Genomic DNA, 20,345 nt, shown 5'->3' with positions numbered 1-20,345 from the left:
GTGCTTCTCTAGATGGATGTCCTCTTATCCTCTCGTGGCAGTGCCCTAGTCAATGCTAGTCTTGTATTTTTTTTCTCTATTCTCATCATAGTGTTTGGACGTTAAAAAAAAAACTATGGATATATGAAACTGGTTTTTCAAAAAGAAACTCAGAGGATTGGAGGAGAGTTAGAATCGGGCGCCCGATCCAAATTGGCAAAAATCGGGTGCTAACGTGCGTGGAAAACCACTTTAAACTAATTTTTCTCTTAAATTATTTATCCAAATAATGATCCGATTGTACCATTAAATTTATTGCAATTAAATCTTCAAAATAAGACCACACATGGATATATTCCGATGAAATTTTTTTTAGCTTATTATTGAATTATTTTTAAATATTGCACGATGTTTCACCAAGTATATCGGAATTGTTTCACTAAGTAGATCGAAAATATTCAATCGTTTAAATCGGGCATTGTTTCACCTTATATAAAAACAATGTTTCAGCAAATAGCGAAAGAATGTTTCAGTTTAGCGCAACATATCTATACATAGTAAAATATTCTGAGCACACTAGGTGGAACAAATTCTCTTAATAGAGAGTTTCCAAACTATATGGGTTATTTGTTGAAAAATAATATTTCGTTCACTGTGATATGTGAGCGTCTGATTTTTACTCCCCGCCGGTCGCGCGAGGATAAGCATTCTCGCAGAGAATTGATCCCACTGGAAGGCCTCGTCCTCGTCCAAATTAGGCCCACAAGTAGGTGTCCGGAGCTTACAAGCGAAGCGAAGCTGCGGTTTCAAGCGGCCGCCGGCTAATCCTTGCGCCGCCGCCGCCCGCCGCCCGCCGCCATGATTCACCTCCGGAGGAGCTTCCTTTCTCGCCTCCTCCATCCACCGTGTCCCACCCCGGCCAATCCCCTCCCCCTCCACCGCCTCCTCTCCAGCGCTGCCGCCGCCGCGCCCATCCCCCCGGAACCCTTCGCCGTCGAGGACTACCTCGTCGACTCCTGCGGCCTGACGAGAGCCCGAGCCAAGAAGGCCTCCGGGAAGCTCTCCCACCTCAGGTCCCCCTCCAACCCCGATGCCGTCCTCGCCTTCCTCTCCGGCCTCGGCCTCTCCCGCCCGGACATCGCCGCCGTGGTCGTCAACGACCCGCTCTTCATCTGCGCCAGGGTGGACAAGACGCTGGCCACCCGCGTCGCCGAGCTCACCGACCTCGGCCTGTCCCGCTCCCAGATCGCGCGCCTCATCCCGGTGGTCCGCAGCCTCTTCCGCTGCAAGTCGCTCGCCCCAAGGCTCGCCTTCTTGCTCACCGTGTTTGGCTCCTTCGACAGGTGCCTCGAGGTTATCAAGACCAACTATGGCGTCCTTAGCTCCAACGTTGAGGCGGTCATCAAGCCCAACCTCGCCGTACTCAAGGAATGCGGGATATCTATAGCGGATAGGCCCTCATACGCGTTCGCATCGCGGGTGATCAGCAGGCCTACTAAGCACCTGGAAGAAGCTGTGGTGCTTGCTAACGAGTTTGGAGCTAAGCAGGGAACTCGGGTGTTTACTAATGCGGTCATGATTTTTGGAATCCTCGGACAGGAGAAGCTCGCCAAGAAGTTGGAGTTCTTCAAGAAGCTTGGTTGGTCACAGGACGATTTGTCATTGGCGGTGAGGAGCATGCCACACATCCTAGCCATGAAGGAAGAAAGGATGCGTCGAGGTATGAAGTTCTTGACCGAGGATGTTGGTCTAGAGATACCATACATTGCACGAAGGCCTGCACTCACGATGTATAGCATTGAGCGCCGGTTGTTGCCACGGCATTGCTTGATCAATGTTCTCAAGGGGAACGGATTGCTCAAGGCCAATTATGACTTCTATAATATCTCTGTGATTAGCAACGATGATTTCATGGAAAAATTCGTGCAACCATATGTGGAGAGTGTTCCAGGCCTTGGTGATGCATATGCTTCTAGCTGTACTGGATGTGGAGTGCACCAGTTGAAGCTGCTCTCAAAGCGTAAGACAAAGTGCTGATGTTTCTTCTAGTAATACCAGCAAGTTGGGACAATTTTAAGGTTAGTTTATCACTTTGATTCATTCACTTCAGGAGCCAAATGAAATTGGGCTTTGCTCTCAACAAGCCAAACTAAGATTTGGTCTTGATTAATGGTGTCACTATGCCATTCAAAGACTGAACTTTCTATTAAATGGATTAGATGAATCTTAATGGATTGAGCTGACATATTTTGTAGCACTAAGTCGATCGAATTGCTATAGACTTTTGTCACTGTTGCTTGGATTTACAGTATATGGTTCAGTAACAGTGTGTTGAATATTTAGGGATCAAATTCCCTTGTTATTTCTGTTGCATTTATTCCATCGTTATCTGAGGTAAATTTGATTTGGTTCTTCCAGGAAACTAAATATAACATATGCTTGAAAGTTGAAACTCGTTTTCTTAATGTAGAGTTCTGATCCTAAAATCTTGTTTTGAGCTATTCCAAATAGATCTGAGAATAGATTACTTTGTACCACACAAATACACGAGAACACGACCACAAAACTGTAGATCTGGAGAAGACAATTGGGTGTTGTACATCAGTTCATTTACTACAGTACAGTTTCTAAGATGCTAGCCAGTAACACCAACCATCTGCTATGGTGTTTTAACTTTCGTGATCTATGTGTGTGCCATATTTTTGACAGTGTGCTGCAATTTTGTAAGAAACTTCCAGTTTCCCTCACGTATTACTCTGAATTTATCCTTGAAGGAGGGATGTCTACAATTTCCTCTTGGATATCTGATGACAAATGAATGTGCTGTCCTATTGATTTTTATTGTTGCTAAATGGCTGGCAGAGATTGCTGTTGACAAATCCAATATTGACAGTAGTGATTGACCTGAGTAAACAGCCCAAATTAGTGTCTTTTAGAAATTATTGATAACATGGATTCTTTCATTTTTCTTTCTTTACGAGCTTCTAAACCATCATAAGGTAGGCTTGAGAGCAGCACCAATCAATAGGTTATACATGGTTCATGGATTTTCAGCCACAGCCTATTTTGTTGATCGTTCAAATAGTTAGTTTTTCGGGGGTGCTTCTGGTGTTATGTAAGACTGTAATGCCTAACAGAACTCACTATTTGGTTCCTGCCTGCTCTGTGGTCAAAGATTCTGCTTTATCTGGTTCAGACATTAAAGTTGAAACAAAGAAATTGCTACATGTTAACAGCTTCCTTTTTCATCTGTTTCAACTTTCAAGTTTGTTTTAATTTCTTCTTTTGTAAATCATCGAATTGGTGTATGTGCGTCCCTTGGGTGTCAGGATGGTTGGATGTATTAGACCTTGAAAAGTAGTTTACTTATTCTTTACGTTATTAGGTGTTCTTTTATAATCTTATGTGCGCCCTTATGGCAAGAGTTTCTGGGCCTGGCTATCAACCTATGCTTCTGCATCTGCTGGACTTGAAATGCTCCAGTTGAAGCAGTTCTTGAAGAACACAAAGGTGAAGAGGATGTTCCGATGCTTCTTCTAGCAGTGTACCAGCAACCGGGAACAATTCATAGGTTAGCTGTTCCCTTCATTTATTCTCTTTAGGAACTAATTATGTTTATGGAAATTAACCTTTGCTATACACAAGCCGAACAGAAATTTCGCAAAGTCTCTTCAAGAATGTCACATGCCAATCAATGATTGAATACTTAATTAGATGCATTAGTTAGATTAATTGCAATGAGGTGAACTGAAGTATCCCTTCTTCTTGCACAAATCTTGTCAGTCTGTTGTTACTCTGTCACTGTTTCCCTCTATTTATGCCATGCAACATTGGATTGTTGAGCATTCAGCAATCAAATTCCATTGCCATTTTTCATGAACTTATTTCCTCTTACTTGAGGTTAATTCAGTGTTCTACTGGAAAATTAACTTTATGAAATGTGAAAGCAAACCCTTTATCGTAGAGTTTTGATCCAAACCCTTATCTGGAGCTGTTCCATACAGATTTAGGAAAATATTTCTGTGTAACACTATCAGGCACAAGTCGCACCACAAAACAAGAGTTTGGAGAAGAGAATTGGGTGTTGGACATCAAGGGATACTAAGGTGTCTAAAGTAGTCTTTTAGTGCTTCTAACTACTCTTAGTTTGAGAAGAGAATTGGGTGTTGGACATCAAGGGATACTATGCTGTTTTAGTTTGAGTCCCTGAATGAAGAGGTCTTCTTTCTGTTAGTTAGCTGCAATTTATTGCAGTGCTGGAACTTCTAGTTTCTTTCACAAATAACCTACTGATATTTATCCTTGAATGTGATGTTTTCACAGCTTCCCTCAGAGTGGAAATTGGACACTTGGCAAAAATTATTGTTTCACTGCATTGATTGTTGTTGTTGCTAATGGCTAACAGTCGCTGCTATGTGGAAATAGTAATGTGCTATTCAGAGATGAGATACTCAATTGAGCCGAGGTCCGTCTTGAGCCAGAGCACTAGCTTCCGACTATTTTCACGGTAGTTGAATCTCTGAACGGTAAAAGTCGTTTATAACTTGACACGGATCAGAACTGAAAGTTCAAGTGCTTCTATGTCCCAAATGATCCCCCAAAACATGAAAATTCATGGTAATTAGCAGGCTGTTTTGTTTATTTAGGAAGGAAACACTTTTGATTGTGACTATAATCATCATGAACAAGTGGGATCCGTGGCGCAATGGTAGCGCGTCTGACTCCAGATCAGAAGGTTGCGTGTTCGATTCATGTCGGGTTCAAAACCCCGGTCCAAAACGGATCTTTTTTTTTTTCCAACGTATTTTGGCAATCAACTTTTTGGTTCTTCAATTCCAGGCAAAGAACTCGACTGCACACGTGAGCCTGCGACCGTACTGGACCAATTTGCGACACTAGTGATCGCGATCGTGATTTGTGAATAATGATGTGCGCTAGTACAAAACACTCCCTGATGCACCTATTAATTTTAGATGCTTGTCGGATTTTCTGACGGGCGTGCAGGTACATCTATATACATTGCATGGTCCAAAAGGACATGAATAGATGCAAGGAAAATATGGCCAGCTTAATTATGGCTAAGATTTCGAGTGAAATTTTAATGTTCTTCACAATATTAAGATGTGTCTCATTCGGTACTAAGTTCTTACATTCTGAGACGGAAGGAATAATTCGGTTCGGGTGATCGATGGTCGAATTGTGGTCTTGTGGCTGCTGTGATCCATGGTAGGTTTGTCGAAACCACGGTGAAAATAGTCAGAAGCTGTCAGGGTTACGGATAAGGCATACCCTCCATCCTACGACTTATGAAATATACCGATAAGGTATACCTTCACGTGTACGGATCGTTTCCGTATACGCCATTAGAAATTTATCTCAAATTATGGAAAATATCTTTATGGGTTAAGAAATTGCCGGAGTCCTACTCAGAGGGGATAAAATCTCTGGTTATATCGTGCTAGTTTACATATCCCTAAATCTTACTTAGGGGTCAAGGCATTCCACTGTGTAAAAAGGACCCCCGGGAGAGGCAAAGGGGATCGCATCTCATCACCTACACACCCACCGAAGTTTACGAAGCCGGAGTACATGGAGCCACCTCGTTGGAAGATCTCGTCGAATCCCTCGACTACGATTTTGTCGGTATTGTCTGTTTTGGTTACTCTCTTTGTAATATGTTCTCATCATCATCAATCCATATAAACTGGACTAGGGCTATTACCTGATAAGGGGCCTAAACCAGTATAATCCTTGTCTTTTGTCTGTTTTGATGTTATACTATGTAGACCTCTGCTCCAACATACCCCAATATTTTATTCATCCGGTCCGCGAGTATCACTCGTCGACAGAAGTTAATAGATAATGGCCTTGTTCAGGATGTCAGGCTGTAGCGCTGCGGTCCTGTATTTTTCTGGATAAGATATACTCCCTTTGTAAAAAAAAGTACAAATAGGATGTGACTTATCCTAGGATAATGAATATAGAGCTCACATCTTATCCTATGTTGTTTTTTTTGGGACGAAGGGGGTAGTTTCTACCTTTGTTAGTATGTTTTTCGAACTACTAAACGATGTGTTTCGTGAAAAAATATATAGAAGTTGCTCTAAAATATCAAATAAGTCAATTGTAAGTTAGTGATAATTAAAACTCAATTAATCATCAAATAAGTCAATTGTAAGTTAGTGATAATTAAAACTCAATTAATCATGTATTAATAGTTTTTTTTATTTTACGTGCCTTTATTTAATCCTCATCTTCATCAAACTAGAACGGGCCTTTCTCGGACATCGGCTCTAAACCTCAAAGTAGTTTTTAGCTTGGGCCATTATACCGTATTGGAACATTGAACGTCCACTCGCATGGGTCACCACAATGCCATGTCTCGTGAATGGAGAGTTAGATGAAGTCTTTGGATGCGGCCACCTTAATACTCGTCCCGTGTCTATGAGAAAATTCAAGAAACGTCAACGACAAGCGCTCCAATTCAAAAAATACGAACATAAATTCTTGAAAAATGCCATCATACAAGTGCCTTCGTTTAAGAGCTATAAAAAGACCATTTTACCCCTATAAATTGTTAAAGATGATTAAAACTTTTACTTTTTCAATCAACTTACAATAATTTAGTGTAAAGAGCCAACTACATCATAGTGTAAGCTAGCAGAAAGAGCAAAATTTTTAATAAAATTTCAACAAATCATAGGGGGTAAAATGGTTTTTTAGCACTTTAACGGAGGGATGCTAATGAAAACCTAAGGATGTGTTTAGCAAATGGGTTATGAGAGGTCTGATTGGGAAATGGAAATTAATAAATAGTTAGGATTAAATGAGGTGTGAAGAATGGATGGCTATGATACAATATTACCCTTTGGAGGGTGGGATATAATTTTTCTATCCCATTTACCAAACAAAGCCTAAGGGTGATATCATTTATGGGATAAATGTGCTTGTAAGATGTCATTTCTATAAAGTTTGGTTTGTCGATGCCATTTCTTGAATTGGGGCACTTGTCGATAACATTTTCTAAAATTTCTTTCTGCGTAGACAAAACTAATTGTTATTTTGGTTTTGTTTAGTTTTGTAGTTATCTAGTTTGAGCACAATCTGTTTTTTTTTCCTTATAGATGTTACATAAGTAGTAGTAAAAAGAAAGGCAACATTAGAACCTTCCCTTTTTTAGTTGAGTTGCGTGACTAGAAGAACGTGTGTGCTATGCTGGTCCAATATATTAAAAGTGTTTATAAATGTAGGATGTGCGTATTTGTAATTTATAAGGATAAGTGTGCGCGTGTGCGCATGTGATGTTATGTTTGAAAATAAAGATATGTTAGAAAAATAGAAATTAACACCCGAGCAAAATTTACTATTCCAAAAATAATCAAAGCTCGCACGCCATTTAACCTTTTTCTTTTTTATGAAAAAAAAGGTCTAACTGATGTCATGAGTTTATCCACTGCCCCTGCCCCCGGGACGGTCAAACACACCTGCCTGGTCCACCGCCACAGACCCACGTGAGCAGAAACCGGGTGGGCCCCACGTCTCGCCAGTTTCTCTCGCCCGCTGTTCCCGCTTCCTACACAGTTTCACTTCCCCCTTGGTCTTGGTCCGTCTCCACTCTCTCCACTCCGCCGCCGCCACCGCTCGTCGTCGCCTCCCCCCCCAAATCAAAAATCAAAATCAAAACCCCCCCATCTCTTCTTCTAGTTTCTTCTAGAAGCCGGGACGAACACCGCGTCGTCTTCGCCTTCGCCTTCGTCGTCTCCCGCTCGCTTCCTCCCTCCTGGGTTAGGTTAGGCCTCCCCCCCTCTCTCTCTGGTTTTGTGCTGATCTCGGAGATCCCGGCTCCAGGTCGAGTGATCCATTTTTTATTTTTTTATTTTGTTTTTTTTGGGTTTCGCTGGGTTTGTGCCAGTGTGTTGTTCTCGTGGATGGTTTGTTTGTTGGGTTCCACCGGATTTTTTTTTTTTTGGGGGGGGGGGGGGTGGGGCGCTGGAGATGGGGGGATTTATGGTAGGGTTTATCGTCTCGTCTCGTGCGAGTCGGCCCGTCGGTGGGTGGGCGGGATCTCGCGATTCCGTGTTGATTAGTTCGTCTTAAGCGGTTCGGGTGATTTGATGCTCGTACGTGCTGATGAACTGTTTGGGGGCTTGTAGTTTTTTTTCTCTCTCTCTCTTTTAAAGTAATCCCGAGTTTGCCGGGGATTTGAATATCGGTTTCGTGTGTGATTTGCTCTAGAGGGTATGGTTTAAGGTAGAGAAATTTGATACTAACATATGCCATCCAATCCGCGTGCCTTGTGTGTTTTGCCACTTTGATCCGGATGTCTTGGTTAGCCATGGCGTTCCTGCTTGAGCTCACATGGCTAGAGGTTGCGCAAGTAGTACTTGCTCCGTGCGAACGATTCACCATCTAATGGAAATCTGGCGGAAGATTGGATGCATTTGTTAAGTACTGTGTGCAATTAGAATACGTTTGCAATCGTGCTGTACCAGTGTCTGCCCCCCATTATTTATCTGACAGTCTGACAGAGCGTCTTCAGATTTGTGTTAATTGCTCCTGTGGTTGATGAGTCTTTATAGGGTGCAGCATCTCAACTTTATTTCTTTTTAATTGTGGGAAGGGTGTACTCCGTATGGCTGACAGATCGCTGGGGAGTACCTTAATGAATACTCACGAATTTATTATTACTAGCACAGTATGAAGCCTCTGAGTTACTTGAGCTGTGCATAATCTGGGTTGTGTATCGATCACAAGGATCAAATTGGCTAATATGTGTAGTTGTATATTCATAAAAATGATCTAGCATGTATTATCTGTTCGTCACTAAATAACCAAAATTGTTGAGATTTCATTTTCATACCCATCTAAGTTATTTGTCTAAACTGTGTGCGCCTTGTGATTTTGTGAAAATTCTTGTGTGCTAAAAGGAAAATGAAGACCATAATTGCAAATTTATTATGCATATAATTTCTTTCGATTGTTTAAGGCACATGGGAATAACTGCCAACATGCCTTAATCACACTATTTTTTTTTTAAAAAAATGGATAAGGTAGATGATCTTGAGTCTGTTAGTCTTTGTTCTACTTACCATTTATATTCTGTGTATTTGTCTTGCTAAAATAAACTTCACTTTCCACTATCCTGGATGTTTTCTTTCAGTTATTTCTAATATGTCTTGTTGGCCATGCAGGCTGTGCACTGAAGTACTGAACGTTCTTTTGTAGACTGTTAAGCTTATCCTGCATCATGGAGAATGGAGACAAGGATGAGAAAAATGTTGCTGTCACGGAAGGATCTACCAATTCTGAAGAAAAGGATCAAGATGAGGATTTGTTGAGGAGAACAGAAATGCTGAATGCAAAAGAAGCAATAAATTCTTCAAATGAGAATTCAGGCAATGATTCAGAAGCACAGATCCATGTGAGAGATGATTCACAAAAAGAATTCAATGAGAAGATGAATAAAGAAGGAAGCTCAGATCCAATGGAACCTACAGATTCAAGCCAGACAGAGGAAGATATCCTTGCTGAAGACAAATCTGAAGAACCTGTTTTTGATGGAACTGAGGTTGCTGAAATGGAAGATTTGAGGCGTTCGTCCAATCAATCTGTGGAACTTGATTCAGATGCCCATGGGTCTGTACTCAATGAAAGAGCTACTGCAATCAAGAATTTTGTTAAGGAAAAGGGTGCCATTGCAGTTTCAACATTTATAAGGCGCCTTTCTGGCAAAAAGGACGAAAATGAATTTTCTGTTGAAGATGAAAAGAATGAAGGATCAGAAAGCATCAGTAGTGGCAATATTGGCTCAGATGCTGAACCTAAATCAAAAGAGGTGCAGCCCAAATCTGAGGAGAGAACTACATGGAATCCACTCAACTTGATTAAAATCGGACGAGATTTTGATACCTTCATGACTGGGGAAGCTGGGCATGAAAATGTGCCAGATTTGATAGAGCAACCAACAGGGAAGGGAAGAATTATTATATACACAAAACTGGGTTGTGAAGATTGCAAAATGGTTCGCTCATTCATGCGTCAGAAAATGCTCAAGTATGTTGAGATCAACATCGACATATTCCCCAGTAGAAAGATGGAACTAGAAAATAATACTGGGTCATCCACAGTACCAAAAGTGTATTTCAATGACTTGCTGATTGGAGGGTTAACTGAATTGAAGAAAATGGAGGAGTCTGGCATTCTTGATGACAGAACTGATGCTCTTTTCAAAGATGAACCCTCATCTGCTGCTCCGTTGCCTCCCTTACCTGGAGAAGATGATGAATCTGGTAGTGGGAAGATAGATGAGTTGGCAACCATTGTCAGAAAAATGAGAGAGTCAATCACTCTGAAGGATAGATTTTACAAAATGAGAAGATTTAGCAGCTGCTTTCTTGGTAGTGAAGCTGTAGATTTCTTATCAGAAGATCAATATTTAGAGAGAGATGAGGTACGATATCAACTGCTGCTTATTAATAAAACAACTTCTAGCAATGCTGTATGCAGAACTCAGCCCCATATAGCTCTGAAACAACATTAATCTTATGTCCCTTTTTCAGTTGGCTATTGGTGGAAAAAAAGTACTCATAACTGTATCTTTGAAATGATTTCATTCTTTGGAAAGAAAAATATCCATTTTATTTTGTTCCTATAAGAATATAGTTTATCTTTGAAGGGATACAGAGGAAATTAAATTTAGTTATCACTTTCCAAAAACTCACCGATATATATTTTCCATGTAGGCGGTGGAATTTGGAAGAAAGCTTGCAAGCAAATATTTCTATCGCCATGTTTTAGAGTAAGTTTTGGAAATTATCTTATATAATATTCTTTTCGTTTTATTTTTTTTTCCATACATATCAATTTGCAATATTTACATCTGGCATTCTGACTTTGCAGCGAAGATGTATTTGAAGATGGAAATCACTTGTATCGCTTCCTGGATAATGATCCCATAATTATGAGCCAGTGCTACAACATCCCTAAGGGTATCATTGATGTTGAACCGAAACCAATTGTTGAAGTGGCATCAAGGTTAAGAAAGTTGTCTGAAACCATGTTTGAAGCTTATGTATCTGAAGATGGTAAACATGTTGACTACAGAAGCATCCAGGGTTGTGAAGAATTTAAAAGGTTAGCACTTAGAACTATATGCTCATTGTCAAAGTATACTGCATAATCAATGTATTTCTTGCCAGCAGATATTACTGTGAACAATGTTGTATTGCTCTAGTTGGCTAATTTTAATTGATACAGATGTTTAGGTTCATAATGTGAGCTGGCCTTGAATATGTATATCAGTTTATTTTTATAATGTTATGTGATATACAAATATAATATATTTCAGTTGTTGCGGTTATCCTATTGTGATGGTTGACGGGTATGCTGTACTAACATATTTCTTGCATAGGTATGTTAGAACAACTGAGGAGCTCCAGAGGGTGGAAACCCATGAGTTATCACGGGAAGAAAAGCTCGCTTTCTTCATAAATCTCTACAATATGATGGCTATCCATGCATTAGTGACATGTGGTCATCCTGCTGGACCATTGGACAGGAGAAAGTTCTTTGGAGATTTTAAGTATGTCATTGGTGGATGTGCTTATTCAATGTCAGCTATTCAAAATGGCATACTGCGTGGTAACCAAAGGCCACCATACAACCTTGCCAAGCCTTTTGGACAGAAAGACCAAAGATCCAAGGTGAACAGAGCAGATCTCAGCCAAAAAAAGGGGAAACAAAGTTCTCTGATATGATTGCTTTGTTTCCCCCCATATGTCATGATAATACCTGTAGCCCTCTTAAAGTTTTTGTCTGATATATTTCCATTATACCAAGCAATGCTACTTAATTCTACAATTGCCTCCAGGATATATATGTTTGGAAAAAATGTGTATCAGCTATTATGTTTGGAAATTGCTTTACCTGTCTAGGGTCTATTCTGCAGTTCTTCTTAGGTAGGCAGCTGAAGGGGTATATGCTTGATGCGTTATGTGGATGTCAAAAAATCACTAAAATGACACGTACCATCATGGCTAATTTTCCTATCATTTATCCCCCGATTTTCTGAGTAAAAAGAAAACACTTTTCTCATAAACATGTATTGTATCTGTTGTTTCGGAAACATACAATTTTACTAGTATTTTCAGGCCACATTATATAAGTGAAGACCTTGGGCATTTAGAGCCTAATTATTAGTTAGAGGAAAGGAATATAGAAGGCCCGTTGTATATTTGATTTATTATCTGTATGTGTTTTTGGGAGCCATAGCCTAGCGGTCATGGTGCTCAAGTAGCACCTCTAGGTCCTAGGTTCGACTCCCCATGGGATCGAATTTTAGGTTTGGTTAAAAAAGGTCACTCGTTGTCACTGGCCCCTTTAAAACACATGTTTAGAATTGACCTATGGAGGGCGGGCCCTCGTGTACGGGTTAAGGACCGACCCATACGGGGCAAGTCCGTGTGTGAGGGGCCAGGGTTCGTAGTCTTTCTCGGCCGATTTGGTTGAGGCTTCCTATTCTTAATGAAAAGCCATAGGGGTGGTCATTCCCCCGCCACCGCCAGTCGAGGTGTTTTTTTTCTTTTTCTTTCTGGAAGTCAGATTTAGGATATTTTTTAAAAGGTAAAAGTCTGTTTATAGAAGTCGACTACTATGCTGTAATGGTTGTTTTCAGTACCTATTTGCCAAAAATAGCCATACGAAGTGGCAACAGCCTTTACCATATCTGCAATATAATACGGGTTACATCCCATTGATCAATCCCCATTCACTGGTTACATGCATGAGTACTGGCTTTAGCAGCATTTCTTTGAATCATTTTTTTATTACTCCCAATTAATTAATTCATCAAACTTACATGTCAGACGTGAGTTTGCACCAATGCTGATTTTCCAATGATGATAAATTCTCCTTTTTTCCTTGTCTGTAATTTGCAGGTGGCCCTTCCATATGCTGAACCTCTTGTTCACTTTGCTTTGGTATGTGGGACCAAATCTGGACCTGCACTTAGGTGTTACTCGCCAGGAAACATCGATAAAGAACTGGTGGAAGCTGCACGTGATTTCCTAAGAAATGTAGGAATTGTTGTTGATCCTGAAGCCAAGGTTGCATCTGTAAGCAAGATTTTGCGATGGTAAGAACACTATTATTCTTGCTTCGCAAATAGGGCCTTGAGAGTTTAATAAGTGCTTTCTTATTAGTGTACCCCATCTAAACTTGTCATCAGAATGTACAACTGCAGGAACATATACAAGAATGAATTTTATGTTAGGTAGTTTAGTTCATGATGCAGGGACATAAACAACAACGAATTTTATGCTAGGTAATTTAAATTGTTTTTGAGCCTTCTGGTTGGAGAGAAAAAGTAGATAACACGTACCACTAGTGCCTGCTAGTTTTGGGCTACTTGAATATACTCTATGGTTAACCTAGCAGCAAAACCAGAAAAATCTGTTAATTACCTGGCTTAGCAGTAACCCCTATCATAGATCAGAACCACCTGAAAAGTTCTGTACAATTTATAGTTACCGCATCTTACTACAAGAGTACAAGGTTAGGTGTGGCTTTGTGGGAGGCATGAAGACCATTGAAGGCTAGGTTCTGATGTCGAGCACCTATAGGTCACTGATTTTATTTTCTCATTTCCATAAGAAGTCCAAATTGGAGTGTGAAAGTTTTGAACAAAATACTTTAGATAATGTCGATAAGGCCTGGATTTCAAGAAAAAAACATTTTTCTCTAATCTGCTCTCGGTATAAATTGTATGTGAAAAATGGTGAGGAATTCCCCCAAAATGGTTACCCAATTTTTAGCTCTTGCATGGTTACATGAGCAAGACTAATGGAAGAATGTGAATTCACTGGTTAATCAATTTAAGAAAATAATAATATGCAAATTTTATCCATTTTACTACATTATACATGATACTCCCTCCGTCCCCTAATATAAGGGATTTTGACATTTTGCTTACACTGTTTGACCATTCGTCTTATTCAAAAATTTTTGGAATTATTATTTATTTTTTTGACTTAGTTTATTATCTAAAGTACTTTAAGCACAACTTTTCGTTTTTTATATTTGCACAAATTTTTTGAATAAGACGAGTGGTCAAACAGTGTAAGCAAAATGTTAAAATCCCTTATATTAGGGGATGGAGGGAGTACATCATAATTCGATATGCAATTGGGGAACTTGTGGCAATGAATAACTGAAAGGAAAATAAAATGGCTACATATTTGTAATGGTGACATTATTATTATTTGGCCAGTGCTTTAGTAAGAAGTTTCTCATCTGAAGCTCATTTGGTAAATAAATAATTTTTCAGGTATAGCACAGACTTTGGTAAGAACGAGACGGAAGTGCTGAAGCATGCGGCAAATTATCTGGAACCAGCAGAGTCGGAGCAATTCTTGGAACTACTTGCGAACACTCAACTGAAAGTCTTGTATCAACCCTATGACTGGAGCTTAAACATTTAGCTGCAGCCATGGTATTCACATAGATGTCTAGTTATACTTGAATACCTGTCACAGATACTCGTGGAAGATCACGACTTCTTTTACACCAGAATTTTCCCAAGAGTTGGTCACAGCTCTGGATGCTGTTTTGTTGTGGCACAAAGAAATGAGTACCAATCCAACTCTGTTCGATTCACTGGACAAAATGTGTGCCTTCCTTGTTTCTTTTGGACGTTCTCTGTTGCGGCCATTCGTTTTTTTGGCGGTGAATAGCTGAATGATTTGTGATAGCCTTTCAAGGATACACACGAATGAATTAGCTAGTGTTATAAAGTTAAAATTGGATTTAAAATAGTTTTCCAAGAAATTCAAAATATACTAGTAGTAGAAAGTTATTTTTTTTCTTTTTCCAAAAAAATGCTCAGGAAGCGTGTTGCCATTCCATTCAGAGGAAGCGTGTTGCCATTCCATTCAGAGGAAAAGTAGAGCCATGCTTCTGGTGTCCAGGAATGTGTCGAGTCATATGCTCCTAAATATGCACGCGTGCTGATTGAGTAAGAGCATGCTGTGAATGCTTGTGCAGAAGTACGCATTGCCAGGCTCACAGGGTTTACAAAACCATAAGCTTATCAAGTGCGGTAATCTAAGTTTTTGAAGAAACGGTATATCTCGCGGGGTTTACAAAACCTTAAAATTATCATGTGTGGTAATCTTAGTTTTTAAAGCCACGGTATATCTCGCGATAACCATACAGTTACCATGATAACCGTTAAACCATAGGGTGGCAGTAACCTCACCCAAACCTGCCACCTCACCCAAACCCGAACCGTTTTGGCAAACGCTGCAGCCAAGTAGCAAAGTCAAGAAAAAAAGTCAAAGAGAAACAAAAATAAAAAAAAGAACACATGTGCCAACTGCCAAACCAAACCCTTGGACGTTTTCATCCACCTCTGAACCAGATCAATGTAACTTTACAGAATTTACATGCGATATGCATGTGGTATACAACTATATATAAGTAGCAGCAACCGAGAGAATAGCATCTCGACATTTACTACCAGTAGTATATCATATGTATAGACGCAAAGTAGCAGCAGATCTCGTTTCCCTTATCCTACTCACGTCTAAAATCACAGCGGCACAGCAAGCATCCAGGTCTCCGTTGCCTCCTGCACACTTGTACTCGTCACAAAAGGTTTTACGGCCGAGAGGCCCCTATGAACACTCACAAAAGTCACAGGAAAACTTCACCATAACAAAGCGGACATGGCCCAGTGCTAAAAACTGCTAACCAAATTCTCCCTAAATTTCGAAGAATAAGTGCATGAATCGACGACGATTGTTAAAATGAACTTGTAATCGCTGTGAACTTGGGCACCAATGTACACATTGCAGCTGGCATCGACGTCACAATATTGTGCATCCACATCCGATCCGCTCGGGTGGTCGTGCTTTCGGCGGCTGCTTCACTGAAGAAAGAAGATAGCGGATTGTAAGTATCTAACTATAGAGTAGTTTTATTCGGAACATATGGAATAGAAGTAAAGATACAATGCATTCTACTAATGTAAGACCATTGTCTGTAGTGTACAATATGAATATCACGAAGTTGTTTTTCTGAAAACAATGAACATGCACTCTGAATTCTCAGAATAATACCCGTTCACTAGATGAAATGCCTCACAGTAACAGTACTGATCTCTAACAAGAAGAGGGATTTCTCAAAGGGCTTATCAAAAGATAAGTTATGCATATTCCAAATACTTCATCCTACTACACTAGACAGATTAAATCATATCACTGATGAGTGATGAACTACCAGGAACTCATCATGACGTCATAATTTGATTACGGAGAACACTCCAAGTTTAGTCAAATTCGACTCTGCCTTCCCTATCAACCTAGAACATACCCGCTCAGGACTGACTGCACTTTTGTTCGAGAGTTTGACCCAGCAGCTTGTGATGATCAACAAAGGCATTTAAGTCTTTTTTTTTTTTAACAAAACTATGCATCACTACATCAAGTAACATCATTTAAGTGCAATGATAAAAGCTAATAGTCTCCAATCACATGTGGTCTCCTTGATTTTGAGGGGGGGAAAAGCACTGCAAGTTTAGTAAAATCCAAAAGTTGCTAATAGCCCCCAACAATCAACCAACGTGTGCCGTATAAGAGAAAGTGTACACATACAGCATACAAATAAACTCCCCTATTGCTTTAGGAGTGCGACAGTAAGAACTACGAATGTCAGGATAAGAAAAGGAAGGGCACACAGTAATGATTTCTATTTGAGACACCCTGATATCATCAACAAACATCTGGAAAATAACTATAACAAATAAGAGGAAAAACATAGTACCCCTTCTCTCGGGTCGACTTCTGCGCACAACAACATGCATTGTGATCGGACCTTCTGGAGATTCTGCTGCTAGGTTTCGAGACTCAGCAAGGGTTCTGTTATTCTCTAGTACCTGTCCAGCATTGATGATAGTCACATCATTAACTGTTCTTGGAGCTATTTCTTTACCTGCCAACAAATGTAACAAGAAAAAAATGTTAAAGACAATGAACAAAATATACCACATAACGCTTCTGAAAGACAAACAGTTGAAGGCAATATTCAGAGAAAATGATGCAGATGCAGCACTTGCAGAAACAATAATAGCAGATTCCATGGAAAAGTAAGAGGAGAAACTCCAAAAACTAATTCGGTGCATCTAATTCAAGGATAACTCTACCATTGAAGCATGCTCCTTTGTTGGGAGGTGTTATTTACTGACTTATCCAGGAGCAGGAAGCATGCTCAGAAAAAAAAAATCTACTACCTCAAAACCTCCATCCCAAAATATAATAGCTTTTGGTGAATCTAGATAGACAATTGTCCAGATTCATAGCTAGAAATGCTTATATTTTGGGATGGACAGAGTACCTGTATATTCTACTGATCCTGTCAAATGATGTATCACTGTAGCAGATGAGAACTGGAGCTAAGGGTGTAAGTGGGTTCGCGGGTCGACCCACTTACACCTCTGCCTCTTGTTGCCACCAATTACTTATTTCTTGTGTAATATATTTCGAGCAAACATAGGTCAATTTGCATAAAAGCAATACAGTGCTTGTCTAGTTACCAGACAATCACAATCGGCGAAAGTGTAGCTACACATGACACTTTCTATGTGCCCACATGTTTATTGTGGTCCAGAGTACAATGAGATGCCTAAATGCACTCCACATTTACAGCTAAAAGCTTAACTCGGTTATACTTGATGAAATGAACAACATGGCCATCCTAAAGCAGATTCACCAAAGCACTGGCTGGCCTAATATTCAGTTGTTTAGAACTCAATCTGGACCACTAAACTCAGTATGCCTAAATGCCAAGGACGCCACAAGATCCATATTATCTACAGAAGAAGTCATTCCAACACATGTTTCATACAAGATCCAAAATGATTTCATGGCACTAACAATTGCAATCCTATTCCATCACATAGCTATAGTGGGTACATAGAAAATAACTTCTGCTTGCCTCTTTAAGCAGTGAAACCAAGGGGAAAATCCCAAGCAGAAGAGCATAGCAACTGACAAGAACTTCATAGGTAAATGCTGCCATGTTTGCTAATACGGGTAAGGACACGTCTAAAAGAATCAATCAATACTTTCTTTCTTTGTCCAGGTATTCCAAAATTGCAATAGCAATTATCTCAGAAAAGAAATATCGCATTCGCAAGCAAGAAAACTGCACCTACCCAGCGCCAAGAACAAGAACAGAAGAACCACGCAATCCACGGAACAACCTGATCGGAAATTAGTAGCTTATCGCAACACCAAGAGCAAGAACAAACTCCCAAAATCCTAACCCCAACATCAACCTACGCCCAAGAAAATAGCGACAAGACACCGCGCTTTAAAGCTTCTGCTTATCACAGGATTCACAGCACGAAATGCTACTACTACTCAGCGCAAGAACAGAATAATCACGCAATCCGCAGAACAACCCGATGAGAAATTGGAAAACCTATCACCCACCACGCCTAGCGCAAGAATAAACTCCCGAAATCCTAACCCCAACATCAACCTACGCCAAGAAAATCGCGACAAGACACCGCGATTTCAAGCTTCTGATTATCACAGGATCCACAGCGCGAAATGCTACTGCTACTAACCCAGCGGAAGAACAAAAACAACCACGCCGCAATCCACAGACCGAGCCGATCAGAAATTGGTATCCTATCACCACCACGCCAAGAGCAAAGAACAACTCACAAATCCCAACACGACACCGAGAAACTCGCGACCCATAACACCGCTTCTTCTTCCTACCGGATTGAGTCAAGACGAGCGACCAAACAAGAGCAGCAAGCCAGCAACCTCCCGAAATACAAGCGCACACACACGCAGTCGCAGACGCAGAGAGAGAGAGAGAGAGAGAGAGAGAGAGAGGGGGGAAGGAAATGGTGGGTGGGATCGAATCGGGGGTCTCACCCTGCGGCCACCGAGCGAGGACGAACTCCTTGAGCGCGGTGACGGTGGTGGCCTGGTCGTGCATGCTTGGCCCGATGTCGGAGCCGTCGTCCAGCCGGAACCTCACCTCCACCGCCTCCATCCCGCCGCCGCCGCCGCCGCCGCTGGCCATCTCCCTCTCCCCCCCGGTGTGCTCGACCAAGATCCCACCAACCGCAGCCTCAGCAGCAGCCGCCGCCGCCGCCGCCGCAGGAGGAGGAGGATGAGCTCGCCGAGAATCCGCGCGCGGCGAGGATGCGGATCCCGCCGCGAACGCGATGGATCGATTTCCTCTCGAGGAATTTCTTCTTCTTCTTCTTCTTCTTCTTCTTCCTCCGCGAGGAGGCGAGCGGGCGAGGCGAGGCGAGGAGGAAGAGTGGGATTCGGTGGCCTTTTTGCAGATTCACCCTCGATTAGTTGGGTATTTATTCTTTGGGGGAGGTGGGATTCCGGTAGCAGGTGACAGCTGTAACATATTTTTGGTAGCGTGGTAGGATTCGCGTGTGCGCGTCACATTTTTCCTTCGTTATACAAAGACGCGCATGCGCATATGTGAATGTGCAACACACACACACACACCAATGTGAATACACCGCACGTACTCCCTCTTTGTAAAAAGAAAGAAAAAACACAATCCTAACTATGATTCAGGTTGGTAGCTAGAATTATTTTTCTTTCTTAACGAAGTACTAGTATGGATTAACGAGTGTACTTGACACACGCTCGACAGATGAAGCGGCGGTTGAAAACAATAAATATACTGCACCATTACGTTGTTCGTTTGTCCTATAGATAGATTATCGTAGCGTCATTACGTTTCCGTTGTATTTGGAATATTTAATTATTACGTGAGAAAAGAATCACAACTCTAAATAGAACCTTCCTGCGCATGGGCGAAGCCAGTATTTAGAGTCACTCCCTATTTATAGCGGGAGTCAAGAGTCAAGAGAGAGAGAGTGTGTGTGGGGGGGGGGGGGGTAAGGAGTGTGCAGTGTGCATACTGACCCTTTTGCTAGTAGAGTTGTGATGGGACTAGCAGCAAAGCCAGAATTTAAGGATTAGAGAGCCGGTTGCCAGACTAGTGTGTTGGATGAACCCACTGGTGGCTCGGCGGACAACAGAGTGGAAGTTTGGTTGGTGCCATGTCATGGTGATCAGATGCAAGGGCAAAAAACCATAAACTTACATATTATGATTTGCGTATCGGTGGCTTGCCGGTTCTGCACCTACAACATGGCAACTTTTGTCGATCAATCACCTTCTCAAACGGTATGATTGGAATCTTGGAGGTTTGGAGAGATAACGACATAGTGAGAGACAATCAGCGCCATCATGTTGAAGAAGCAAAATCTTTGGAAAGTGGCGATCTAATTAATTCAAATAACGACCGGATGATCAACAATG

General features: G+C 41.1%; 3 protein-coding genes and 1 non-coding gene across 5 annotated transcripts; 3 read left to right on the top strand and 1 right to left on the bottom strand.

Annotated features, from left to right (window-relative positions):
* Nucleotides 1–710: 710 nt before the first annotated feature.
* On the top strand, nucleotides 711–2,352 carry LOC4340536 (transcription termination factor MTERF4, chloroplastic). The gene has a single exon (XM_015785817.3). It carries the CDS (start codon nucleotides 838–840, stop codon nucleotides 2,014–2,016), a length of 1,179 nt encoding a protein of 392 aa, XP_015641303.1. The 5' UTR covers nucleotides 711–837; the 3' UTR covers nucleotides 2,017–2,352.
* A 2,318-nt stretch (nucleotides 2,353–4,670) lies between these two features.
* Nucleotides 4,671–4,742, top strand: TRNAW-CCA (transfer RNA tryptophan (anticodon CCA)). The gene has a single exon. It is a non-coding gene; the product is annotated as a tRNA-Trp (tRNA).
* Nucleotides 4,743–7,558: 2,816 nt separating this feature from the next.
* On the top strand, nucleotides 7,559–14,641 carry LOC4340534 (uncharacterized). 2 transcript variants are annotated; one of them, XM_015788888.3, is made up of 7 exons: nucleotides 7,559–7,768; nucleotides 9,205–10,429; nucleotides 10,722–10,777; nucleotides 10,879–11,112; nucleotides 11,390–11,681; nucleotides 12,915–13,111; nucleotides 14,303–14,641. In XM_015788888.3, exons 2-7 carry the CDS (start codon nucleotides 9,227–9,229, stop codon nucleotides 14,454–14,456), a joined length of 2,136 nt encoding a protein of 711 aa, XP_015644374.1. In that variant the 5' UTR covers nucleotides 7,559–7,768; nucleotides 9,205–9,226; the 3' UTR covers nucleotides 14,457–14,641. The 2 variants fall into 2 exon arrangements, with proteins under 2 accessions (XP_015644374.1, XP_015644373.1); XM_015788887.3 differs by having other exon boundaries at nucleotides 9,171–10,429.
* A 703-nt stretch (nucleotides 14,642–15,344) lies between these two features.
* LOC4340533 (membrane-anchored ubiquitin-fold protein 2-like) lies at nucleotides 15,345–19,340 on the bottom strand. The gene is made up of 3 exons (NM_001421453.1): nucleotides 18,924–19,340; nucleotides 16,798–16,965; nucleotides 15,345–15,904 (listed from the first exon to the last, which is right to left on the bottom strand). The coding sequence occupies exons 1-3, from the start codon at nucleotides 19,072–19,074 to the stop codon at nucleotides 15,843–15,845; spliced, it is 381 nt and encodes a 126-aa protein (NP_001408382.1). The 5' UTR covers nucleotides 19,075–19,340; the 3' UTR covers nucleotides 15,345–15,842.
* Between the last annotated feature and the right edge of the window lie 1,005 nt (nucleotides 19,341–20,345).

The sequence above is a fragment of the Oryza sativa genome, chromosome 6, assembly GCF_034140825.1.
Source record: "Oryza sativa Japonica Group chromosome 6, ASM3414082v1".
Lineage (NCBI taxonomy): Eukaryota > Viridiplantae > Streptophyta > Magnoliopsida > Poales > Poaceae > Oryza > Oryza sativa.
Note: the sequence above shows the minus strand (reverse complement) of the source record. Positions and strands in the feature narration are given on the sequence as shown.

Coding starts and splice junctions, on each gene's coding strand:
- LOC4340536 (XM_015785817.3), top strand. CDS start 838: ATGATTCACCTCCGGAGGAGCTTCCTTTCTCGCCTCCTCCATCCACCG.
- LOC4340533 (NM_001421453.1), bottom strand. CDS start 19,074: ATGGCCAGCGGCGGCGGCGGCGGCGGCGGGATGGAGGCGGTGGAGGTG. Junction 16,966..18,923: donor CCTCGCTCGGTGGCCGCAGG/GTGAGACCCCCG, acceptor ATTTGTTGGCAG/GTAAAGAAATAGCTCCAAGA. Junction 15,905..16,797: donor AAGTCGACCCGAGAGAAGGG/GTACTATGTTTT, acceptor TTCTTTCTTCAG/TGAAGCAGCCGCCGAAAGCA.
- LOC4340534 (XM_015788888.3), top strand. CDS start 9,227: ATGGAGAATGGAGACAAGGATGAGAAAAATGTTGCTGTCACGGAAGGA. Junction 10,430..10,721: donor AATATTTAGAGAGAGATGAG/GTACGATATCAA, acceptor TTTTCCATGTAG/GCGGTGGAATTTGGAAGAAA. Junction 13,112..14,302: donor GTAAGCAAGATTTTGCGATG/GTAAGAACACTA, acceptor ATAATTTTTCAG/GTATAGCACAGACTTTGGTA.